A 20,026-nucleotide genomic window follows, 5' to 3' on the forward strand; every position below is an offset into this window, starting at 1 on the left:
ATTGAAACTGTTTATTTTTATGTTGATCCGGAACCTAAACTCAGATAGGACTGCTACGTAGGGTGCATTTAGAAGATGCGCCTGATGAGGAACGCTTGAATTGATATGGATGGATTTTTGATATTTGCATTATTTTAGATAAAACATATAATATACTGGTTTCGATTATTATTAGCAAAGGAAATTAAGGCTCTGCATACAAAAATGTGTTTACTTACTGAACAGAAATTTCGAGGTCAAAACTGTTTATGGTTCATGAATGACATTCACACAAAAGCGTCGACATTGCTGAGTCAAGACTGTACAATATCTATCATTGTATCACGTTTTTAAGACCAAAACAGGTTTAAGATGCGATTAAGGGCAGTCCTTGGAACGAGCTTTGGGTCGTTCAATGTCCTAGTTGGGGTAAGGAATACATGTGTGTGACAAACATGATGAAGAGTCGGTATAGTAATTATTTGCATTTCTCACTAGTGACTACTGCTTCATTTATATATGGGTACTCTGTATTGTTTTGTGTTGGGATATACAGGGTAGAGGTGTGCTGAAGAATGGAACACAGACATGCAGGGGGAAATTACAAGGAAGAAGATGGTACAGCTTTTTACCAGGTACATGTCTAAGTTATATAGCTATTATTCCAATCTTTACATTTATTTTACCTTTATATTCCAGGCAAGTCAACTAAGAACAAATTCTTGGCTACAATAATGGCCTGCTAGGAGGCTGAAGATCTCCTGAAGGGAATGGATATTGGTATTACATAGAGACAGAAAACCCAGACAGAAAACACATGTACTAACAAAGATACATTAAAACCAAGTACACAGAGAGACACCACTAAATTATACAAACAAAATTATCCTGTTTTAATGCAAATGATATGCTTACCAATATCCGACTAATGCATTCTCTATTACCTTTTATAGATGATGTCAAGTCACCACGATCTGTGGTCAATCCAGATATATCTAAGTAAGCATGCTGTTCTGCTGTACGATTAACCCACTAGTCTTGTCTACTTTAAAGTCCATGTTAGCTAATGAATATGTTAAAAATATACTGGGGACATACACATTATTACAGATGTTTTTGTGGATGTCTTTCTACCATGCCTGTCTGATAGCTAAGGATTTAAACAACAAGGTTACAGTAATTTGTGAAGTCTTTAGCTAGGTCATGGCAGTCCTTTACTTTCAGGCATGAAGTCTTGAGCTTCAATTACAATTTCTTGTCCCCAGAATCCGGAACATTGGCATCATGGCACACATTGATGCAGGGAAGACCACCACCACTGAGAGAATGCTGTATTATTCTGGCTACACCCGGGCCTTGGGAGGTGCGTAGATGGTGAAATAGGTAGATGTAGATAGATAGATAGATAGATGGATGGATGGATATATAGAGGGATGCACAAGTTGGGTTCAATTAATCCTTTTCAATTCAGCGTCCTCAAAGTCTACAAGGGTAGCATTGTGTCCCAAGCTAACAACTGGATTTCTCTCTTTTTGTGGCGTTCCCCAGATGTGGATGATGGGGACACAGTGACGGACTTTATGGTTCAGGAGAGGGAACGGGGAATCACCATCCAGTCTGCAGCAGTGACCTTTGACTGGAAACAGCACAGGATCAACCTCATAGATACCCCAGGTCAGTGTCATTCTAGTCAACTTATGTGGAGAAAATAAACTCCCACAAAGGCTAGTGCTGTAGATTGACACCCATGGCAACACAGACAGTGAACAGTACAACGCTGTATTCCAGGGCACGTTGACTTTACTCTGGAGGTGGAGCGAGCCCTGCGAGTGTTGGATGGGGCTGTGGCTGTGTTTGATGCCTCTGCTGGTGTTGAGGTTAGTTTAGGCCTGATACGATGTGATCATATATCCTAATGCAGTTTTTCATTAGTCAGTTCACCTGGGCATGCTTCTCAAAGTTCTAAGTATATTTGTCAAATGCAACGAATAACACTGCATCATCCTGCACAATGAAATTCTTGTGACACGACATCTGCATATTAAGATATAAAGCAAAAATGCAATAAAAAATATAGCAATAACAAATGGAACAATGTTAAACTAGCAGCAATTTAAAAAAGAGTAGGATGGGGAGTATGAACAGAATAGGTAGAAGTATTAAATATTCTAGATAGAATATGAGTGTAATTTGCCTATGAATGGTGCATACCAAGGAATATTCAATGTACATGAAAAGACATCAGAGCGTCTGGAATGTTCATGTGTGATCAGTATGATCATTGATCAGTGTTGCTGGTTGAGGAGCCTTATGGCTTAAACTATGGGTGTCAAAACGATGTCTGCGGGTTTGAGTTTTTTCTTTAAATTAGTTCCCAATTCAGACCTAAACAACCAGGTGAGGATAGAAACTAACCAATTAGTGACCTAATTATTCAATCAAGTACAAGGTGAGAATGAAAACCTGCAGACACTCTGCCCTCCATGGAACCATTTTGACACCTACGGCTTAAGGGAAATCACTGTGAGCCTGGAAGTGTGCCCTGATGCTCCGGTAGTGTCTACCAGATGGCAGCAGTGTGAACAGACCATAGCCTAGGTGGCTGTAGTCTTTGATGATGTTCCGTGATTTCGTAAGGCATTGTGTATGGCAGATGCCTTGCATAGAGGGGAGATGGTAGCCGATGACACGCAGTCCAGACTGCACCACCCTCTGGAGGGACTTGTGGTCTGCAGCAAAGCAGCTGCTGTACCAGGCAGTAATGCAGACTGAGAGGATGCTCTCAATGGTGCATGTGGAGAAGTTGGTGAGAGTTTTTACGGACATGCCAAACTTGAGGGTCCTCAGGACGTGTTGTCGTTTTTGGGTTTTCACTGCCGAGTTCGCTTGCCTGGACCAAGTGAGGTCAACTTTGATGAACACACCAAGAAACTTGAAGTTGGAGACTCCACTTCAGCTTCATCAATGTGTATGGGGGCATGACCCCTCCCTCTGCCGCTTCCTGAAGTCCACGATCATCTCCTTAGTCTTGCAGACATTGATAGAGAGGTTGTTGTCCTGGCACCACGTAGCCAGGTTCTTTTCCTCCTCTCTATAAGCGGTCTCATTGGAGATGAGACCCAGGATAGTTGGGTTGTCCACATATGTCAGGATGGTGTTGGAGCTGTGTGTGGCCACGCAGTCATGCGTGATCAGGGAGTACAAGAGGGGACTCAGTACGCAGCCCTGGGGGGCTCTGGTGCTCAGCGACAGTGCAGAGGATGTGAGGTTTCTCATTTTCACCACCTGGGGTCTGTTCGTAAGGAAGTCCAGGATCCAATTGCAAAGGGAGGTGTTAAGTCCCAGGGTCCTGACCTTAGGAACAAGCTTAGTGGGCACAATAGTGTTGAATGCAGAGCTGTAGTCCACAAACAGCATCCTCACGTATGTGTTGCCTTTTTCCAGGTGGGAGAGGGCGGTGTGTGTCGTCAGGGCGATGGCATCTTCTGTAGATCTATTGAGGCGGTATGCAAATTGAAAGTGCTCCAAGGTGTCAGGAAGGGTGGAGCAGATGTGAGTTCTGCCGCTCTAAGCAGTTCATGATGATGGTCAGTGCTACTGGGTGGTAGTCGTCCAGGCAGGTTTATTTGGTACAGGGATGATGGTGGTCTGTTTGAAGCAGGAAGGGACTGCAGACAGAGACAGAGAGAGGTTGAATATGGAGTTGAAAACCTCCGCTAGCTGGTCGACGCAACCCCTTAGGACAAGTCCTGGAATGCCATCTGGCCCTGGTGACTTCCGAGGGTTCACCTTTCTAAAAACTCTCCTCACGTCGGCCGTGGTTAGGTACAGAGTACCGTCGTCCTGGTCCTCAGTGAGCCATCCAGAAGGGATGATGTTGGTCGCTTCAAACCGTGCATAGAAGGTGTTGAGCTTGTCGGGGAGGGAGCCGGCAGGCTGGGCATCATGGCTGTTTCCCCCTTGAAAGTCTTCACATTGACCCTCCGTACGACATCATCGATGCAGAACATCTGCCAATCAGTCATTTCAAAGCAGTCCTGTAGAGCAGTAATGGAAACCCCCCGATAAACCGGTTTATCCTGTTTTAGGCGTTGTCTATGGGATGGGAGGAGCAAAATCGATGCGCGATCCGCCTTACCAAAAGCCCAGTGGGGGAGGGGTTCGTAGCTATTTTGTGTTTGTGATTAACAACGGTCAAGAGTCTGATCCCCGCGGGTAGGAAGTTAATGTGCTGGTGGTGTTTTGGCAAAACCTTGCACATACTAGACCTGTTTAAATCCTGTCCTGTGTCCTGTGATGCCTCCAGGCTCAGACGCTGACTGTGTGGCGGCAGGCACAGAAACATAATGTGCCCTGTATCTGTTTCCTGAACAAGATGGACAAGCCTGGAGCCAGGTGAGACAGCCAGCGTCACTACATAGAGTGACTTCCTTCTGTTGAAACCCTTCTGTTGAAGTAGCCTTTATCTTTCTGCACGCTGTTAACACTTTGGATTACATTTCCCTTTTTAGTTTACATTTTTCCATTGAGAGCATCAAGAAGAAACTGAAAGTGGAACCTGTGCTCATCCAGGTAAACAACATTCTCCATTAAAAACCATGTAATATTTTACTGTTTCCTTTAATGTCTTCCTACATCCTACATGTGACGAAACAACACGTTGCACAGATTCCAATTGGCAGTGGGAAAAGCTTCACAGGATTGGTCGACTTGATTACTAAACAGCAACTGACGTGGCGGGTAAAATCCAGAGCAGAGGATGGCCGGGTGTTTGAGACCGAACCCCTTAGCCAGTCAGATGACCCTAAACTTCTACAGGAGGCCATGGAGGCCAGGGCAGCACTGATAGAAAAGGTAAAGGAAATGACATCATAATCCCAACTCACCTCAGTTTGTCGCTCACAAAGCTAAATGTTTGGGAACCTCCGATCTAGTGAAGAGTGTGGATGTGGGAAGACTGTTTGGCTCCATCACTTAACAAAAACCATCTGTACAGTGCAAGACAAAGCTGTGTAGAACCTTGATTAACCATTCAGAGATTATATTGTTGCTATTTGAACTGTTTGCCTACACAGGTTGCCGATCTTGATGATGAGTTCGCAGAGCTGTTACTAGCAGATTACGGGGAAGATTTTGACGCAGTTCCCCCTGCCAAAGTAAGCAATATGAAATGTCATACCACACATCAAGGGCCAACAATGCCTACAGAAAGCACCCTCCAACACAAATAGAAAAGGAGGACGTGGTATTTGTGTCTACAGTCTGGTCTGTGTTCTGGCGTTGTGTGTGTGTGTGTGTGTGTCTTGTTCATGTGGCTCAGACCGTTGCCCTAAAATCTTTGCACAATTCTTACCTATACGTCACTCTGACTAAGAACACTTGCAAAGTTGGTTTGTTTGCTTGCTGTTTATTCCCCCCAACACCCACCCTTGTCTCTGCAGCTCCAGGAGGCAGTACGGAGGGTGACTCTAGCCCGTAAAGGAGTCCCCGTGCTCTGTGGGAGCTCTCTAAGAAACAAGGGTGTTCAGCCTCTCCTGGACGCCATCACAGCCTATCTCCCTGCCCCCAACGAGAGGCACCACGACCTAGTGTGAGTACAACCAACCTCTACAACCAACTCTAACTCCATCACATCTTACCATCCGCCCGCAGAAACAGGCTCCAAAACTTCAGAAATCCAGTATGAGTAACCATAACCTCTCCCTTCTAGATTCAACAATAGGCGTTATCCAGAACGTTCCCTGTTAGCCAATAGTTATCTCTTCTATAGGATTTTGCGTTTAAGTCAATATGACCCCAATCATTGCTGGCTCAAGTCACCACTCTTCTTAACTCAGTTCTGTTCTCTTTCCATAGGCGTTGGTACCAGGATGACCTGTGTGCCCTGGCCTTCAAGGTGCTGCATGACAAGCAGCGAGGTCCTCTAGTGTTTGTGAGGATCTACTCCGGGACCATAAAGCCCCAGTCGGCTATCTTTAACATCAGCAGGAACAACAGGTACCTAGGGCCGTCCTCATCCCTCTACTACGCCACACAGTCTCTACAGCAGCATGGCCACTCGGGATGATTCATGATGATAATGATGTTGAGTGGTAGTCATTTGTCTGTGTGGGGTTTCTAACACAGGTTAGTTCTTGACAAATGTTTGGTGGAGATCCTCCACTGGGGTAGGACTTTAGTCCAGGATCAGATTTAATCCTAGAAACAGTCTCTAAGGTGGTGTTGACTAAGGCATTGGGGCTGGTAATAGGGTGTTTACAGGTGAACTGAAAAAGAGCAGACATTGATAAAGGCAATCTGGTTTACAACAGTGAGATAATCTACAGCATTGAGGTCCAGAGAGATGTCTAACACGCCTAGATAGGCCCATGTAACTATAAATACTATCTGGATCAGATGATCCTGACAACATTGTCAGTGAAACTTGCAAATTAGAGGGCATTCATTGTATACATGATTATAATCCAAACCCAACCTTCATCTATATTTCGAAGCACTCTGATCCAAAGTTTTCAGCAAGATTGTTCTTATTACTTCTGACACTAGAATTCATATTTCTGACTCCTGTTGATGCCACAAGTTTTATAGCAGAGTTGTTCTTTGGAATAAATTGCACTTGAACATTTGACAACCTGGCAGGTTGTTAAATCATTAACAGACAAGAGTTTCAGTCCGAACATTGCCGATCGTGTGTGTTACAAAAAAGGAACCATTTATGACCTTGTGTTTAATACATCACTGACTAGGAAGTTTATTATTCCCACATTTCCCAATGGTGCATCTTCCAGGTTCACCTGTTACTGTCCTGTCCTTATTACTTCCTCTGGTCTCCACTGTAGAGAGCGGGTGAGTCGGCTGCTGCTGCCATTTGCTGACCAGCATGTGGAGATCCCTTGTCTGACCGCTGGCAACATCGCTCTGTGTGTGGGTCTGAAGCAGGTGAGACTCCATTGTTAATACACATCCATTCTCAGTGTTGTTTTGACAGCAACGTGACATTTGAACCACACTTCCACTTCCCCAACAATCTTTCTTCCTCGTAACACGTTCCCTGAAACTCCCTCAGACGGCGACGGGGGACACCATCGTGTCTTCCAAGGCCTCTGCAGCGGCTGCTTCCCGGCGGGCCCACGAGGAGGGCGACAGGAAGGCTAGTGGAGAGCAGGTCAGCCTGGTCCTGGCTGGGGTGGAGGTCCCTGAGCCTGTCTTCTTCTGCTCTATAGAACCACCCACCATGGCTAAGCAAGCAGGTCAGTGTTACTGCGGACATGACTGAACATCAGCCGGTAGCGCAGCGGTTCAGCCGGTAGCGCAGCGGTTCCGCCCATAACACAGCATGCTCACACTCTACAGGCTGTTTGATCCACCTGTATGTTTCTAGGCCTATCACATACAGTGGATATAAAAAGTCTACACACCCCTGTTTTTGTGATTTTCTTTTTCCCCTTTAAAGAGTTCATTTTTTTTTTCAATTGAATTGTTCACATTATAGGTCACATTAAAAGTGGAAAAGGTTCTGACATGATTTATCTTTGTCTCATTCTTTTACATCACAAGAACCTGGCATTTTAACAGGGGTGTATATCCATTGTATGTTACAGTGGAGAACTGGTTATATAAAGGTGGTCTGTTATAACACTGGTAAACCAACCTATTCATGTTAATTGTTTTCAAATAGACCTGGAGAACGCACTGACCTGCCTTCAGAGAGAAGACCCTAGTCTGAAGGTCAGGATTGATCCCGATTCTGGACAGGTAACAAGCTCTGGATTTGAAAAATATCTTGTCCTGTTGTTATCATGTTAGCGATATATCAGAGACCCAGTACTGCCGATAATAACCCAGTGAATGATTGAATGCGGTTGGTCACTTGTCCTTGGCCAGACCGTTCTGTGCGGTATGGGCGAGCTACACATTGAGATCCTCCATGACCGCATCCGGAGAGAGTACGGCATTGAGACTCACCTGGGACCTCTACAGGTGGCGTACAGGGAGACCATTCTCCAATCAGCGGCCACCACAGGTACACTATGCCAATCAGTGCCAAGGAGCATGCCGTATCCTCCTGACAGTGACATCTCTAACTCCTCTTGATTCCTGGTTGTGTTCCAGAGACACTTGACCGAACGGTTGGGGAGAGGAGGCATGTTGTGACGGTGACTGTGGCCGTTTACCCCATCATGGACCTCTCCTCCCCGCCCGCTTCCTGTGAGGTCACCTACAAGGACGATTTGAGGGAGCAGTTGTCCCAGGAAATTAGGGAGGCCGTGGAAAATGGAGTAAATAGCTCCTATCTCCAAGGTAACAGGGTCCGACAATTACATTTTATTCCATTTGCTAATTAAAGCCAGTCCTCCAGTACCTCTAACTGTACACGCTTACATTGTAAAGCCAGACAAGCACATCTGATGTAGCCATCTCCACCCAGGTCCGTTACTCGGCCACCCAGTCCAGGGTGTGTCCACCGTCGTCCAGAGTGTCAGCATGGAGCCAGGGACATCGCCAGCCATGGTGTCTGCCTGTGTGTCCCGCTGCATGTTAAAGGTACTGAACATTACCACCTCCACAGTAAACCTCCTTCACAGCGTCGGTTACACAATGTGAGAGGATCTCTGACTATGCACACTATAATACTCCTGTACCATAAGGCTCAAATAACATCACAGGGATTCAATCACACAAACACACTATAGCCCGTATGCACAAATTGCTCGAACATCCATTTGTCTGGTTACAGTCAACCATTCTTGACCTCTGGGGTATTCTGTAATGACCACCAAAAAAGGTCTGAGCTGCATTTTGATATAAGTCACGATGGGGTATGGTCATCTCATCTTCATCCGCTTATCCATATCGGGTCGTGGGGGCAGCAGCTCCAGCAGGGGACCCCAAACTTCCCTTTCCCGAGCCACATTTGCCAGTTCTGACTGGGGGATCCCGAGGCGTTCCCAGGCCAGTGTCGAAATATAATCTCTCCACCTAGTCCTGGGCCTACCCCGAGGTCTCCTCCCAGCTGGACGTGCCTGGAACACCTCCCTAGGGAGACGTCCTGGGGGCATCCTTAACAGATGCCCGAACCACCTCAACTGGCTCCTTTCGACGCAAAGGAGCTGCGGCTCTACTCAGAGTTCCTCACGGATGGCTGAGCTTCTCACCCTATCCCTAAGGGAGAAGCCAGCCACCCTTCTGAGAAAACCCATTTCAGCCGCTTGTACTCGCGATCTTGTTCTTTCGGTCATGACCCTGCCTTCATGACCATAGGTGAGGGTAGGAAGGAAAATTGACCGGTATATCGAGAGCTTTGCCTTCCGGCTCAGCTCTCTTTTCGTCACAACGGTGCGTTAAAGCAAATGCAATACCGCCCCTGCTGCTCCGATTCTCTGGCCAATCTCCCGCTCCATTGTCCCCTCACTCGAGAACAAGACCCCGAGATACTTGAACTCCTTTACTTGGGGTAACGCCTCATTCCCTACCCGGAGAAGGCACTCCATCGGTTTCCGAACCATGGCCTCAGATTTAAAGGTGCTAATCCTCATCCCAACCGCTTCGCACTCGGCTGCAAACCGGTCCAGTGAGTGCTGAAGGTCACAGACGGTTGATGCCATCAGGACCACATCATCCGCAAAAAGCAGCGATGAGATCCCCAGGACACCGAACTGCAACCCCCCCCCACCCCGACTACGCCTCGATATCCTGTCCATAAAAGTTACAAACAGGATTGGTGACAAAACGCAGCCCTGGCGGAGGCCAACCCCCACCTGGAACGAGTCCGACTTACAACCGAGAACCCGAACACAGCTCTCACTTTGGACGTACAGGGATTGGATAGCCCTCAAAAGGGACCTCCTCACCCCATACTCCCGCAGCACCTCCCACAGTATCTCCCGGGGGACCCGGTCATACGCCTTCTCCAGATCCACAAAATCTGCAAAATGGGGTATGGTATGTGGCCAATATACACTCACCTAAAGGATTATTAGGAACACCTGTTCAATTTCTCATTAATGCAATTATCTAATCAACCAATCACATGGCAGTTGCTTCAATGCATTTAGGGGTGTGGTCCTGGTCAAGACAATCTCCTGAACTCCAAACTGAATGTCAGAATGGGAAAGAAAGGTGATTTAAGCAATTTTGAGCGTGGCATGGTTGTTGGTGCCAGACGGGCTGGTCTGAGTATTTCACAATCTGCTCAGTTACTGGGATTTTCACGCACAAGCTCACCAAAATTGGACAGTTGATGACTGGAAGAATGTTGCCTGGTCTGATGAGTCTCAATTTCTGTTGAGACATTCAGATGGTAGAGTCAGAATTTGGTGTAAACAGAATGAGAACATGGATCCATCATGCCTTGTTACCACTGTGCAGGCTGGTGGTGGTGGTGTAATGGTGTGGGGGATGTTTTCTTGGCACACTTTAGGCCCCTTAGTGCCAATTGGGCATCGTTTAAATGCCACAGCCTACCTGAGCATTGTTTCTGACCATGTACCCACCCTCTGATGGCTACTTCCAGCAGGATAATGCACCATGTCACAAGGCTCGAATCATTTCAAATTGGTTTCTTGAACATGACAATGAGTTCACTGTACTGAAATGGCCCCCACAGTCACCAGATCTCAACCCAATAGAGCATCTTTGGGATGTGGTGGAACGGGAGCTTTGTACCCTGGATGTGCATCCCACAAATCTCCATCAACTGCAAGATGCTATCCTATCAATATGGGCCAACATTTCTAAAGAATGCTTTCAGCACCTTGTTGAATCAATGCCACGTAGAATTAAGGCAGTTCTGAAGGTGAAAGGGGGTCAAACACAGTATTAGTATGGTGTTCCTAATAATCCTTTAGATGTGTGTATAACTTCTTACAGATGCCATGTTTGGCAAAACAGAAACACTACCTTTGAACTGTAAAGCGTGGAGGCGATGGTATTATCGTTTGGGGCTGCTTTGCTGCATCAGGGCCTGGCCAACCTGCCATCGAGTCTACTGCAAATTCAATATTGTATGAGAGTTCTTGAGGAGAATGTGAGACCATGGGTCAAAAAGCTGAACCAAACACGGATCTAGCAAAGTAAATCCTCAACACGCTAGCAAAGCTACAACCAAATGGCTCAAAACGAAATGGAAGCTATTCAATGCCCAGATCTCAATCCTTTTAAAATTATGTAATACTACGATGACAACTTTGTTGCTCTTGGGAATGCTATGGTATTATCAGTGTCTGTCCCTTCCTGTAGGCTCTAAGGCAGGCAGGCGGGCAGGTGCTGGAGCCTGTGATGTCACTGGAGGTGACAGTAGAGGAGGGTCACCTGAGTGCTGTGTTGGGGGACCTGGCTCAGAGACGAGGGGCCATCCAGGATATCCAGAACCGCCTTGACAACAAGGTGCTGCTGGCCACCGTGCCATTGGCTGAGATGATGGTAGGTTCCTTCATGCTCAGTGGACAGGATAGTCCAGCACTATGCTTTATCTTGGTCTGTGAAACTTGCAGAATATCTAGTTGGGATCTAATCTTTCTTTGTGTTTTAGGGCTACTCCACTGTGTTAAGAACTCTGACTTCTGGAAATGCTACATTCTTCCTTCAGCTGGACAGCTATGAGGCCATGAACCCCCAGCATCAGAACGCCCTGGTGAACAAGATGGCTGGCCTTGCCTGATGACAACACTTCCTATTTATGATTTGCAGGACTTGTTGCACTTTCAAACCATTGGGATTTGACAAATCTGTGTCTAGTAGTCACAAGATGCTAGGATGGGCCTTTTGTACTAAATTGAGCAAGTCATTTTAGTGGAATATCAACATCCCATCTGTATGAATGTAAATGTTAGCCAGGAAATACTCAGATGGGTGTTTGCTATGCAAACAAAAATCAAGAACATGGTACTTTGTGGGCATACATAAAGTACATCTGCTAAACATGTTACATTGTGTGGTGGTGAGTCATTAAAGTGTGTAGAAATTGTCTGAAAGGTGATTTCCACCAGTCTAGGCAATGGCTTACTTTGTGTACACAGCATTGTAGAGTCAATTCACCTAGCATATGTTTATTGTCTGCAGTTTGAATCATACAAACATATAAAAAATACTAATCAAAACATTGTGACTTTGCACCCACTGATTGCTCTAAGAAACATTTAACAAAGACAGATTGTGGCTTATCAGTGCAAATCGGTCATGAATTAGATCAAGTTCGACTTTCCAGCAGGGGATTGGACTGTGTGAGTTTCCTTTTGTCCGTAGTGTTGTTTCTCAGGTCGACGTCCCGCAGACAGACTGTATTATACACCTTTGTACTCGTATGCACAGTAACCTGAAAACAGAGGCTCAGCTGGGATGCCACGCCTGGGAAAGGTAGAGAGAACACCAGAAGAGGGGGGGGGGTTAAACGCTGCTCACTGGCTTTTTGCCGGACTGATAAGATAGTGGTCACGGTGCTTAAGACAGTAACAGTCCGTAGCCACTCACTGGACCATTCGGCAACGATGTTGGGCCAGGCGGCTGTAGGCATCATTTAAGTCTCTCACATCCTTATCGCTCCATAAGCGCTCCGCTACAGCACTGGCACGTGGCCTGGAGGGGGGGGGTACATGTACATACTCGACTTAGTAACAAACAGAGACAACAGGCGTGGCGGAGCATGTGCGGGTTAAGGACATGATTTGGTTGTGGTACATTTGGATGGTAGCGCATGATGTTTTGCCCAGCATACCAGAGTCTTGGGGTGAGGTTGGTAGCGTCCACGTATTCCCCCCACAGACAGGCTTCTCCGCCAACCACCAGCTTCTTCTGGGCATCAGTCCCTGGGTTCACAACGCCAAAAGGTAATTCAGGGTTCAGAAAGGACATTCACATAGAAAAAAAGGCTATGTAATGCAAGGGTTTGTGGTCTATTCCCCTGCTACTTTGGTCAACAGGCTTGCACTTTATAGTCGCACAGAAATTAAAACCGCATGACCACTGGATCATAAGATGAAAGTGGATGGCTTTAGGTACAAAGGTAGTTTTCTTGCTCTGCTATTCAGATTCAAAGCTGGTAGGTTGGAGCTCAAGACTCAATCCACTATCAGTGGAGAATAGTGACCCCACCCATTTATTGCCAAATAGTAGTAGTGGATCTCCAGATTTATATCTTTCGCCTTTAATTAGCTGACTATGAGACTTAAGGGGAAAACATACAACAACCAAATGTCAGCAGTACAGGCCTGACAGTCTATGCATAGTTTTATTGCCAAACGGCAAACCCAATATGTACACCAATACCCTCCAACAAAAGCACCTCATCTACACTGGAACATCATAGTAATTGCTCCAATGTCAAACCAAAACTGGGGCGTAAGGAGGCACAAAGAGTCTTACTGTCCCAACGATTACAGGAAACACTGAGGGATGCGCAAGTCACAACAACACGGCAAAAGGCAAGTAAAGGTATTTGTCCAGAACTAAAGCTCCCAGACAGACACACACCATTGAAGTCCTGTGGGTCTGCCTTGTAAGTGGCTTGCCAATCTTGGCCGTAGGAGATGCGGTTGAGGTACCAGGGTGTGGAGAGCAGGACCTGGTAGCCTGATGCCGTGACCCGGGACATCTCATCCTGGTACTGCTGCTGGTTTCCTTTCCACACGTGGATCACCGTGTCGGCCTTCATCTACATAAAGTAGACGGATACACATGCACCATTGAGGAATGGCTTTCGAGTTTGACTGTTAATGTTAGTAGTATTTAGTGTAGAGTGGGATTTGTTTTTTCCCCTCTGTGGACAGGCCTGCCCCAGGGTACATCCAAGTCATCAATTCACTGGGTTTTGTCTTCGTGGTACAGATGAAGAAACGCTCGGAAGCGTCCAGGTCTAAACAGCCTTTCTACAGCGTGAGCAAACACTCATTCACCTGGTAGCTTTGGGCAGCGTCACAGGCACCAGAGTGTGTGAGGGATTTACAAGGAGCGTGAGGAGCCCAGAAAATCCCAGCTGACCACCCACCCGGAGCAATGCTGGAGCATTTACGACACCCACGTAGCTTCCTGGCCACTCTTCAGCTAGCAGCACCGCGAAAGCTCCACTAAGACTGGTGCTACCAAAGAGGCCTGCATTTATATCTTGGATGTACCCCATGAGAAGCAGTGAAGGAATGGGTTCAAGCAGGCCAAGAGCCCATGCATAGAAATAACTGTCAGAGATAGTATGTGGAAAGTAATGAACTGCAACAAGCAACGTTTTGATGTCGTAATAAATGAAACAGAGGAAGTAGTTTTCAACTAAAAATACTCTAAGACCAAGAGATAATACCAGAGCGCAAAACCAATCTTCCAACAGTGACCTTGTCACAACAGCCATCAGAATTTGATAAGCTACAGCTGTGCAATATTCAAGCGCAAACCTGTTGAGTAACAGTTTTCAAATCACTATCTGGTCATTTTTGTCCACTACAGGGTGAAGCTATTCCATCTAGACCCATTTTATAATACACAGGGAGTATAAAAACACTGAAGAGAACTAACCCTTGAAGCCGAGCGGCTCGGCCAGGTAGTACTTCTGCCAGTCCTGTCCGTAGCTAATGTAATCTAGATACCAAGGAGCGGAGAGGATGGTGGTGAAGCCCGCCTCTGTCACCTTCTGAAGCTCCTCCTCCACTTTGTTCCCAATCCACACATTCACTACTGTGTCTTGCTTCAGCTGAAAGTGTCACACTGATTCATTAGGACTTAGAAAACACCCATCTGTTTATTCATTTGAGAAGTGCTAGTGTCAAGTAGCCCATTTGAAAAAGGTGTTTAAATGTGCGGAGCATGGCTGGATCTCTGGCTGGTTTACCAGATCGGCAACATTAGCTGAACTACAACAATTTGCCCCTGTATATTGTAGATGGTGGTTAGCAGATGAAGCAGAAAGGAAAAGTTATATTACAAAGCCAAGCCACAGAGACAGAAGTCATAGTATGTACATACCAGATAAGTGAACAGAGTAACTAAAAGATACAGAAGTAGATTGCAAATTGCTCTCTGCGGCCATGTTACCTTAACCCCGTTGTCAAACACCTCCTGCCAGATCAAATAGTGTTTGTTGGTAGAGGAGACGATATCCAGGATCCTATTGTGACAAACAATGGGTAAATGAACATGTTTTTTCAGTTGCCTGAATGACTTAAGATGTAACTAACGTAATACGTTTCACTTTAAGGGCTGGAGTGAATGAAGCCACCCACCTCTGGATGTACAAAGACTCCAGCTTGCTGTAGTCGGTCCCGAAGCCTTGCTGCTCCATGAACTTCTGAATGTCAGGGTTCGACTTCCTGTGGATCACGGAGGCAGAATGTCAAGTGGTTGTTGACGCATTCGACATTGGTTGAGACAGTACAGTTTATAGCGATTTGATGTCTAGTGACTGTCCAACTAGCCAGTGTCTCCTGCCTGTTAGCCACAATTGTGGTGAAATAACCTGAAATCTGAGGTACCGATGGAGCCACATATTGACACAAAGTAACATTGGAAGTAAATAAGCACGGACCATCAATCCGGTCTATGGTTATTTTGCTCCACTAAAACATTTAAAAATCAATAAACGGCAATAAGTGGGCCTCTTAGGAGACAAGACTTCCAGCTCTATAAGCCCTCTTCACCAGCAATTGAAGTCCACTTCGTCTCCTCCCAGATGGATGTAGGCATCAGGGAACACTGTGCTGACCTCCTTGAAGAACATGCTCATGAATTCATAGGTGGTGTTGAGGATGGGGTTGACTGGTCCAAATGAGCCAGAGGGGCTGGCCCCAGAGTAACAGGGGGTTAGCAGGTCCTTCTGGCCTGATAAGGAGGGAGGGGCGATGTCTCAAATCTTAAACAGAACATTTGTCATTGGGTGCAAATAACCCAGTGTCACATCTGACCGCTACATCAGTTGAATTCTTAAAACAGACACAGAACGTGCTCGATTAATCCAGAAACTATTAATCCAAGTGACCTCGGACAGACCCCACACTCACCTTTCCCCCATGACTGAGTGTGTCCAGGGGTGTCAAATTCAGGGACGACCCGAATGCCCCTGAGGCGAGCAAACTCGATGATCATCTTGACATCAGAAGGCGTGTACACGTGTGTGTAAGGGTGGAAGGCTCCCTAAGCCAAAGAAATTTGAATTTAAATACTTTACCGCATAGAAAACCGCAAGCTGCAGACAGCCTAGAGGTTAGTGTCACTAGTTTGAATCCCCATGGTGACAAGGCGAGAATTATTAGTTGAGCACAAGAGCACCTTTGCAGTTAACCCTTCACCCCTTAACCGGATTCTGCGAAATGACAAAAATATATATGCTGCATGTTTACAAAAAGAATAGATGGATATAGATCCCTAAAACTCCCATTAGAAAGTTCCGCAATACAGTGTTGGCTCCATCCAGACCTCCATTTCTGAATGGACTTTTACCATATAAACCATCTAGTCCTTTCAGGCATAGAAAGGAATTAAAGACAGAAACAGGACCAGGCTAAGGATCCCACCCACCCACCTGCTGGCTCAGCTGGGGGAAGGTACGGCTCAGGTAGGGGAAGGATGGGTCATCTACAATGTGCCAATGGAAAACATTGAATTTGTTCCATGCCATGGCTTCCTGCGTGTGGATAAGAGGAGAACGTGTCAGAATTCTATGTTACGCCATTAACCGAAAATGATTTGATTCCATTGTGAAATTAAATCAAAATCCCACGTGTCGCACTCTTACCAGATTGGCTAAAATGACTTTGATAGGCAGGAAGTGACGAGATGTATCCAATAAGACGCCTCGATGTGCAAACCGTGGGAAGTCACTGATCTCTGTCCTATTAATGCTTTTCTATAAAAATACATATACAGATTAGTGAATCAATTAGGCAAAAAACAGGGAACTGAAAACAGCTTGCAATATTTGGGGTACTGAATTTCTAAATGTGTCGATGCATTATGGGAAACTGTTACTGAATAACCACTAAAATCTGCGGGGCTCGATAACTTCCTATAGCATGTGACTGCAGTGGAAATCGGTGGAGCTTCTTTATGTAATTAGCAAACTTGGTTCACAAGACACAAATGACAACTTACTGCTCCATATTCACCCTCATACACCAACTGGCTGAATGTCTCCAGACCTGGCAGTAAGCAAATAAGACAATGATAACAGTCATCCAAAAATCCCAACATGATAAACAAATCCTTTACGACACTAAAACATGCATCTAAAATGTACATTTTATCAAGGTGTTACTTGTTCAGGACACAGACGGGATGTAAACATTCCAAGCCCTCTTCTCAGTAAAAAAGTACTAGAAAAGTCTGGAAGATCAAGTCTGGTAATGCAGTTAGAGTTTGTAGCTCTACCAAGTCTACACACAAGAAACTAGGAAATAACCGCAGATGTTGCACAAGACTAACGCAAACAGATAAGAAAAGAAAATTGCAGGAAGTCTCACGGGTGAGTCTTGAACAAACTTTAGTGTGTGCGTGTGTGTGTTTAAAACACCATGGTCTCCTACCCCTCAGAGCGCCCCACACCGTAGAGGCTTTCAACACAGAAACAGGAGAGTCCACCGACAGTTGGTCTGGAAAAACAGGGAGGAGAGAATAGTCAGCCCTGGGTTAGAAAACACTTCAATTGTTGATAACGACCACTCTTAAAAATGTGCCACAGTTATTCATCCATGTAACGGAATGTTTCTTAGATGTTAACCAAATGGTTTCTTTAATGGTTTGCTGCTTTAACATTCCACTTCGTAGTACTCTCACGGTGTGCATTCAAAGACAGCCGTTTACGTGATCATATGCCTGCTGCCCGTTGAATAAACCCCTTATCTCCCAAGACAATCCAGGTAATCCTCCTGACTAACGCGGGTGAGATGTACTGTCAGACGTAAACCGCACTGGGGTAGAACTAAAGTTCAAAGTTTATTTATGCAATAAGGGCTTCACATTATGCTACGTTTCCTGAGACGTATCAAAGTAGACTTGAGACGCTAGATTATTTTGTTATGTAAAATTATACACCCACCAGGAATCCTCCGGTCATCAGTTCCATGGGAAGAGGAGGCTCAGTAGCCTGGAACTAGAACCCAGTGGAGTGAGATGGAACCACGCCACTATTTGGAGGATTTATTTTATTTTTTTCATGACTGACCTCTACACAGTTCTCTTCCAACAGATAGAATGTCACAGAGGGAGGTGTGCTTTAACTTAATTTTTAAACCTATTGCTGAAGTTTCTCATAATTGTAGATTTACCTGTCAATCTACGTCCCTATTCTCACCTATGGTCATGAGCTTTGGGTCATGACCAAAAGGACAAGATCCCGGATACAGGCGGCCAAAATGAGCTTTCTCCGCAGGGTGGCTGGGCGATCCCTTAGAGATAGGGTGAGAAGCTCAGTCACCCGGGAGGAGCTCAGAGTAGAGCTGCTGTTCCTATCACGCTGGAACACTTCAATGTTGCCCAATAGTGTCTGCCTTGTTTGTGCATGGATCTGTCCTCCTTTCCTTTTGCTTCACTAGCCTGCCACTGGAAACCATATCAGGTGAGCAATATTGGTTTAATCATCTAAAACTAAACTGGAAGAAAAGCACTCACATGACTCATCAGATGTCACATTGGGGAAGCCATCACACTCTGTGTCAGCTGATGTGATCCAGACCTGTAATTCAGACACAGCCGAGGCAGGTGTCTTCTTCTTGACGTGCCCCTGCTTTCTGGCGCTAGGAAATATGTACTCGAAATACCTGCATTGAAAACAAGAAGGGACAAACCTGTTCGTCGTCTTTGTGTCATATAAATCAGTATTTTTCAAAAACCCTGGAAGCGAACGAAAAAGGAAGTGGGTGCATAACACATTCATTTCTGAAACTTCCGGAAAACGTTTCGATTTCTAAAATCTGTAAGTCAAATAAAATAAAAGCATTTAACGCAAACCGTCAATTTAAAGAGACAATCGAATCGGAGGGCGGAAAACCCGCCACCTTTTTGGATAAGCGGCTTAGACAGCAAGATACATTTGTCGAAAGTCAGCCCGTACATACACTTCAAAGTACACATCTATGTAGTAATAGGGGATATCGCTGAACCACACACACACACAACTCTGCTGCAATTATAAAATGTATACAGGCAGGTCAGGAATACTTGACTTTCGACGAATTTTTCAAAACAACAAAATCAAATCAGCTATTTTTGATAGTGGATAAATGTATAACATATCAGAATTAGGTCGTCCGTGTTACCTTCGATATGCATTTTGAAGAAGACTGCAGCTTGCACCGGAAGACGATTCTTTGGCGTCCACAATCTGGAAGCTAGCACCGCTCAGTTTGAAAACTACTGTGGACATTTGGACTTTCTGGGGTAAAGGCCAGAGAGATCCATACTGAGAATCGGTCAAAGTAATCCCCTCTTCCAGAATATCATTATCATACTCCTCTTGCGTTGCCAGACAGACAACAGCGAGAAGCAATGCAGCAAACAGTCGTGCGGTGTACATGATGTGTTAAGGTTGTCAGCCACCAGTCAGCTGACAAGAACACCATCGGGTGTTTCGTTCAAATAGCATGGAGGGCGTGGTTTGAATCAATAGGTAAAAAATCTAGCAAATCATTAGATCTCTTTTATTGAGCCATTATATCATGTGACGTTGCCTTTTTGTTTTAAAAAAAAGTAGTTATTGTATGTAACATTCTTATATTCATTTTCTGTTAATTTTGCATGAGTTGAAAATCGTCAGTTAGCAAAGTGATAGTCGCAAGTTAAGTGTCAAGTGTCAACGATCTCGATTTAATCTGTTGGTTATGATAAACCTAATAAATGCATATACATTATTGAGTCAAAATAACCGCACAATTCATTTAATCGAGTCTCTCTTTCCAATAATTTTAAACAAGTCATATGCATTTTAATCCAATTCAGTATCCAATTAGCGAAATTCATATATTTTGGAAAGTCGTCAGCAGCCAAGGAAGCCTCGCTCTGGGCTACAATGGAAGTGAACGGGGCATGGCTATAGTTCCCGGCCTGCTGTCTGATCCTGTTATATCAGTGTCTTTGG

At 45.3% G+C, this 20,026-nt stretch overlaps 2 protein-coding genes across 4 annotated transcripts; one reads left to right on the top strand and one right to left on the bottom strand.

Annotated features, from left to right (window-relative positions):
* Positions 1-56: 56 nt before the first annotated feature.
* Positions 57-11,905, top strand: gfm2 (GTP dependent ribosome recycling factor mitochondrial 2). The gene is made up of 20 exons (XM_010878295.4): positions 57-408; positions 536-614; positions 933-978; positions 1,245-1,342; positions 1,528-1,653; positions 1,768-1,856; positions 4,286-4,374; positions 4,491-4,551; positions 4,648-4,833; positions 5,055-5,135; positions 5,421-5,569; positions 5,836-5,976; positions 6,819-6,918; positions 7,046-7,229; positions 7,658-7,734; positions 7,864-8,002; positions 8,092-8,280; positions 8,408-8,523; positions 11,218-11,400; positions 11,510-11,905. Exons 1-20 carry the CDS (start codon positions 352-354, stop codon positions 11,636-11,638), a joined length of 2,319 nt encoding a protein of 772 aa, XP_010876597.2. The 5' UTR covers positions 57-351; the 3' UTR covers positions 11,639-11,905.
* A 105-nt stretch (positions 11,906-12,010) lies between these two features.
* hexb (hexosaminidase B (beta polypeptide)) lies at positions 12,011-19,515 on the bottom strand. Of its 3 annotated transcripts, none has more exons than XM_013137198.4 (14): positions 19,209-19,514; positions 18,562-18,710; positions 17,478-17,543; positions 17,047-17,093; positions 16,691-16,801; positions 16,478-16,579; positions 15,957-16,089; positions 15,597-15,777; positions 15,183-15,269; positions 14,995-15,067; positions 13,447-13,627; positions 12,692-12,782; positions 12,448-12,552; positions 12,011-12,324 (listed from the first exon to the last, which is right to left on the bottom strand). In XM_013137198.4, the coding sequence occupies exons 1-14, from the start codon at positions 19,463-19,465 to the stop codon at positions 12,261-12,263; spliced, it is 1,647 nt and encodes a 548-aa protein (XP_012992652.1). In that variant the 5' UTR covers positions 19,466-19,514; the 3' UTR covers positions 12,011-12,260. The 3 variants fall into 3 exon arrangements, with proteins under 3 accessions (XP_012992652.1, XP_010876598.1, XP_019909128.1); XM_010878296.5 differs by lacking the exon at positions 13,447-13,627 and adding an exon at positions 14,479-14,653; XM_020053569.3 differs by lacking the exons at positions 12,011-12,324; positions 12,448-12,552; positions 12,692-12,782 and adding an exon at positions 14,479-14,653 and having other exon boundaries at positions 13,479-13,627; positions 19,209-19,515.
* Between the last annotated feature and the right edge of the window lie 511 nt (positions 19,516-20,026).

This window comes from Esox lucius, chromosome 14 (genome assembly GCF_011004845.1).
Source record: "Esox lucius isolate fEsoLuc1 chromosome 14, fEsoLuc1.pri, whole genome shotgun sequence".
NCBI classification, from domain to species: domain Eukaryota; kingdom Metazoa; phylum Chordata; class Actinopteri; order Esociformes; family Esocidae; genus Esox; species Esox lucius.

What these genes read in the sequence shown, in the direction of transcription:
- gfm2 (XM_010878295.4), top strand. Translation starts at nt 352, where the DNA reads ATGCGATTAAGGGCAGTCCTTGGAACGAGCTTTGGGTCGTTCAATGTC. An exon ending in ATGGACAAGCCTGGAGCCAG is followed by an intron (nt 4,375 to 4,490) that starts GTGAGACAGCCA and finishes TTCCCTTTTTAG; the next exon opens with TTTACATTTTTCCATTGAGA. An exon ending in GAGAGGCACCACGACCTAGT is followed by an intron (nt 5,570 to 5,835) that starts GTGAGTACAACC and finishes CTCTTTCCATAG; the next exon opens with GCGTTGGTACCAGGATGACC.
- hexb (XM_013137198.4), bottom strand. Translation starts at nt 19,465, where the DNA reads ATGTACACCGCACGACTGTTTGCTGCATTGCTTCTCGCTGTTGTCTGT. An exon ending in AAGTCATTTTAGCCAATCTG is followed by an intron (nt 16,580 to 16,690) that starts GTAAGAGTGCGA and finishes ATCCACACGCAG; the next exon opens with GAAGCCATGGCATGGAACAA. An exon ending in GAGTCTTTGTACATCCAGAG is followed by an intron (nt 15,068 to 15,182) that starts GTGGGTGGCTTC and finishes TTGTCACAATAG; the next exon opens with GATCCTGGATATCGTCTCCT.